Source organism: Etheostoma spectabile, chromosome 8, assembly GCF_008692095.1.
Source record: "Etheostoma spectabile isolate EspeVRDwgs_2016 chromosome 8, UIUC_Espe_1.0, whole genome shotgun sequence".
Lineage (NCBI taxonomy): Eukaryota > Metazoa > Chordata > Actinopteri > Perciformes > Percidae > Etheostoma > Etheostoma spectabile.
The window spans coordinates 18,732,560-18,736,315 of NC_045740.1; the positions used below are offsets into that span (position 1 = coordinate 18,732,560).

The following is a 3,756-nucleotide window of genomic DNA, read 5'->3' on the forward strand; positions in this document are numbered from 1 at the left end:
AAAAAAACTGCTGTGTGTGTGTGTGTGTGAAGTGAACGCACCTTTTCGCACAATGTTGCCTTGGAAACTGGGGAAACTGAATATGGAGCTCGGCATTGCTTCTCGCCCTCAGCAAGTGAAGGGGTCACTTGTCATTTGTGCACGACACACGCCAACACACAGACACGCTGTTTTTGAAATAAAAGCATGTAATCAGCGGCGCGGGGCTCCCGGTGTGTGTAATGGCCACGTTCAGTCATCCTCAGAAGAAGGCTCTGCTCCATTAAAGTCTCTGCAAGGTGAACAATAAGCGATCGTTCATAACGGGCGACACTGATGGGACTGCTCACTGCCTCGGGATCTGGGACTAAGACGTGACATTACAAGGTTGCGGGCAAAGTTTCCATGGAATGAGCCCAACCTTTGACCCTAAATTGGTCAACCCCTACTTATTTTAGAATCGGCCTGTATTTCTGCCATATGGCCCAGAACGATATATGATCTTTATACAGTTGGATGTCTGGCAGGTCAGAAACCTTTGCCCCTTTCACACAGCCTGTTCTTGGCGGAGCTGTTGCGCTGCTTTTCCCTTTTTTCCATTAAACTTTAGCTTCTGTAACGCCAGCACCCATCTAAACTCAGACCGGGGCTTCATTAGGTGGTGTTTGGTTCAGTTTAATAAAGCTAAGCCTGCGTAATGCGGAGGTATTGCAGATTCCCTGTGTGAAAGTGGCTTTTTATCTGCAGTTTGAACAGTTTTACAGTCTAGATTTCCCCCATTGCTGCTGTCAAACCATCTGTTATAACCTTTAGTGAGCTTGTTTTGATATTACTGCAGTAATAATTTACGTGTCTGGGCTACATTTGTTGCCTTGACTGAGGCTGTGCTGTGATTTAAAACTGAACTTTGCAGCAGAACACACACACCTTACTGTGCATCATGCATCCATCTGCAGATGTTTTTTTTAAGAATCTTACTTTCTTTTCATGGAAGAATTGCTGCCTTTTTCTCTTTTGTCAACATTGTTGCAGATGTGGTCATGTTGTTCGAACAAACTATATCAAAATGGTCAATGGACAAAACCATTCAGTACAACATAGATATTTGCAGATATGTGTGAGCAGAACAGTTGCATGCTTTGGCTGGATCAATACAAACCCACAGGGTCTGCCAGCTGTAAAGAGGATTTCTTTCTTTCTTTGCTCTCTTTCAGGTGGGGGACTCAGGGGGACTTCACCACGACTCACCCTCTGCCCTCGGTCAAAGTGAAGCTGTTTACAGAGAGCACTGGGGTCCTGGCTCTGGAGGACAAGGAGCTGGGCCGGGTAAGAGTCCGTCTACCCGTAATCTATATGGACGACATTCCTCTTTCGGGATTGAAAATCTGTCAGATTTCACTTTAGTGAGCCGGATGTCCTGTCACCTTCCTCTCTCTCTGTGTTGTCATTTGAAACTCCGGTGGATTTATTCTTTTACAAGTTCCTTCCCAAGGTTTTTGCAGCGGCACCGTGGCTCTGTCCGGCGCTTAATCCCGCCCAAGACAATTGCGATTGGTTTAAAGAAATGCCACTAAGCCAGATCACGTTATTCTACCATCCCAGAATGCTGTGTGGACTCGCCAGACCCTCCTCTGCAGCGCAGTACAGTTGATTTTTTATGTAGATTTGGATTTGGAAATAGTCAAATGTTCTCCACAGATAAGACACCGGTCAACTTGCTGAAAAGCAGCGTTTGTTTTACCAGTGTTCAGTGAAATGTAGCTGAACTTACTTTCAGCCCGTAAGGGTCAGGGAATATGAAAACATTGCTGTCTTCATTAAGATGTTAAAGCGATGACAGAGACACAGAGAGACACACAGAGAGAGTTTGCTTGACATTCATCGACTGTATTCACACGGTTAGCAGAAATAAATACAAATGAAACCACCAACAGATTGATTCTGATTGGACGATGAGGAGCCCAGTCAGCAAGTTCAGAGAGTCTCAGACGTCCTTCAACATGATTCACACACAAGATGAGATGAAGGACAGACGTTCTCCTCGGTGTGAGTGGGGTGTGTGGGTGTGTTGTGTGTGTGTGTGTGTGTGTGTGTGTGTGTGTGTGTGTGTGTGTGTGTGTGTGTGTGTGTGTGTGTGTGTGTGTGTGTGTGTGTGTGTGTGTGTGTTTTGAAAGCAGACAGATGAAGGACACTGAAAACAAACACAGGTCAATACAATGAGCTCTGGCTGCCAGTTAGCAGACTCTCGCCGAGCTCACAGCAGCTGTTTTCTGTCTGTCGTGAAGATGAGAAGAAGTTTTTTTTTCCAACGTGAAAACGCAACACAACCAGGAATTCTCTGATGTGGGATTTTGGGGGAATAAAAAAGGAGTTGCATTACATTTCCACCACTAAATATAACCATCAAAATGTGTGTTTTAAGGGAGAAACGTAGTGGCATGGCCTCCTTCTGAGCGCAACAATCACAACTTTCTCTTTTCCCCAAATTTAGAATCTGCATGCCTCCAGTGGATGGACCTTATTAGGAGCATTTGTTTTGAAGGAAACAGGAAGCCAGATCCTGCTGTGTCACAAAAAACTGATAGCACCGGTGCATGCCTACAACAAAAACTTTGTCTAAATATATCTGTCTGTGGGGATCTGTAACAGAGACGCTCGGTATCCTAATTATGTGAATGGTAAATTGTTTTATCTCCAAAGCCTAAAACTGACCTGACAGTTAACTCAACATAGTGACTGTAACTAGGATGGGGGGAAGTTGGGAAGGTATTCAACTGATGATTGGTTTTTGTTGCCTTTGCAAAAACAGAAAACTTTACAAAATGTTCTACTGTTGACCAAGCTCTAACCCCTCCTTATTGCCCCCCCCTCAGGTGATCATGAATCCAACTACGAACGGGCCGAAGCAGGCCGAGTTCCACCGGATGGTCGTCCCCAAGAACAGCCAGGACACAGAGCTGAAGATCAAGCTGGCTGTCCGCATGGACAAACCCCCCAACATGAAGCACAGCGGGTGAGTCTGCAGGGGTCAAAGGGTCTCATTCTTTACAGCAGAGTTTTTAAAAATGGGCTTCAGGGGGCCCTAGGGGTCCTTCACAGGGTTCCAGGGGTCCCCAGCAAAAAGAGGAATCATTCATTCAATCAATGATTCTATCCATAAGTAACAAAATGTATGAATGTGCTGCTTACTTTGGTCCCAGATGGGGGACAAATGGGGGTCCGTGGTGAAATTTGTTTTAGTTTAGGGGTCCCTGACAGGAAAAGGTTTAGGAACCACTGCTCTAGAGTCGCCAGATCCTGGAAAAAAAAGTCCAAAGTCTGTTTAAATCCAAGACAAATGAAGGTTAAACCAGATAGATCATTTGAAGCAGCCAGGCAGAGACGTCCGCAGGAACAAGGTTGAATGCTGCTGGACGATGGCCATTAATCAACATTACTGTAAATGTACAAGTGTTAGCCAGCCAGCTAATTTTCAACTGTAGTCTTTTGGCCAGATGCTCTTAGACCAGAGCAGCAGGAAGCAGCGAGACATTAGGACAGTTACACATCCACAGTATCCACATTAGGTACAATAAGCCATGCAAGCAAGAAGACACAGCCAAGCAACCCAGATTAAAGCCATCCTCTTGCACCATACAACCATGCAAAGCAGTAATACATGACCCAAAAAATGAAATACTTCTCTCATGATGAAGAACTCGATACAATATTTAAAGCCACAGTACAGGTTATAAGATCAATCAATCAATCAATCAATCAATCAATCAATCAATCAAA

At 44.8% G+C, this 3,756-nt stretch overlaps 1 protein-coding gene across 1 annotated transcript in view; it reads left to right on the forward strand.

Moving 5' to 3' along the window:
• cadps2 (Ca++-dependent secretion activator 2) overlaps window positions 1–3,756 on the forward strand; it is a 294,438-nt gene that overhangs the window by 113,962 nt on the left and 176,720 nt on the right. Inside the window, 2 exon segments of the mRNA XM_032522241.1 lie at window positions 1,194–1,305; window positions 2,853–2,992. Of these exon segments, the coding sequence (XP_032378132.1) occupies window positions 1,194–1,305; window positions 2,853–2,992 (252 nt within the window).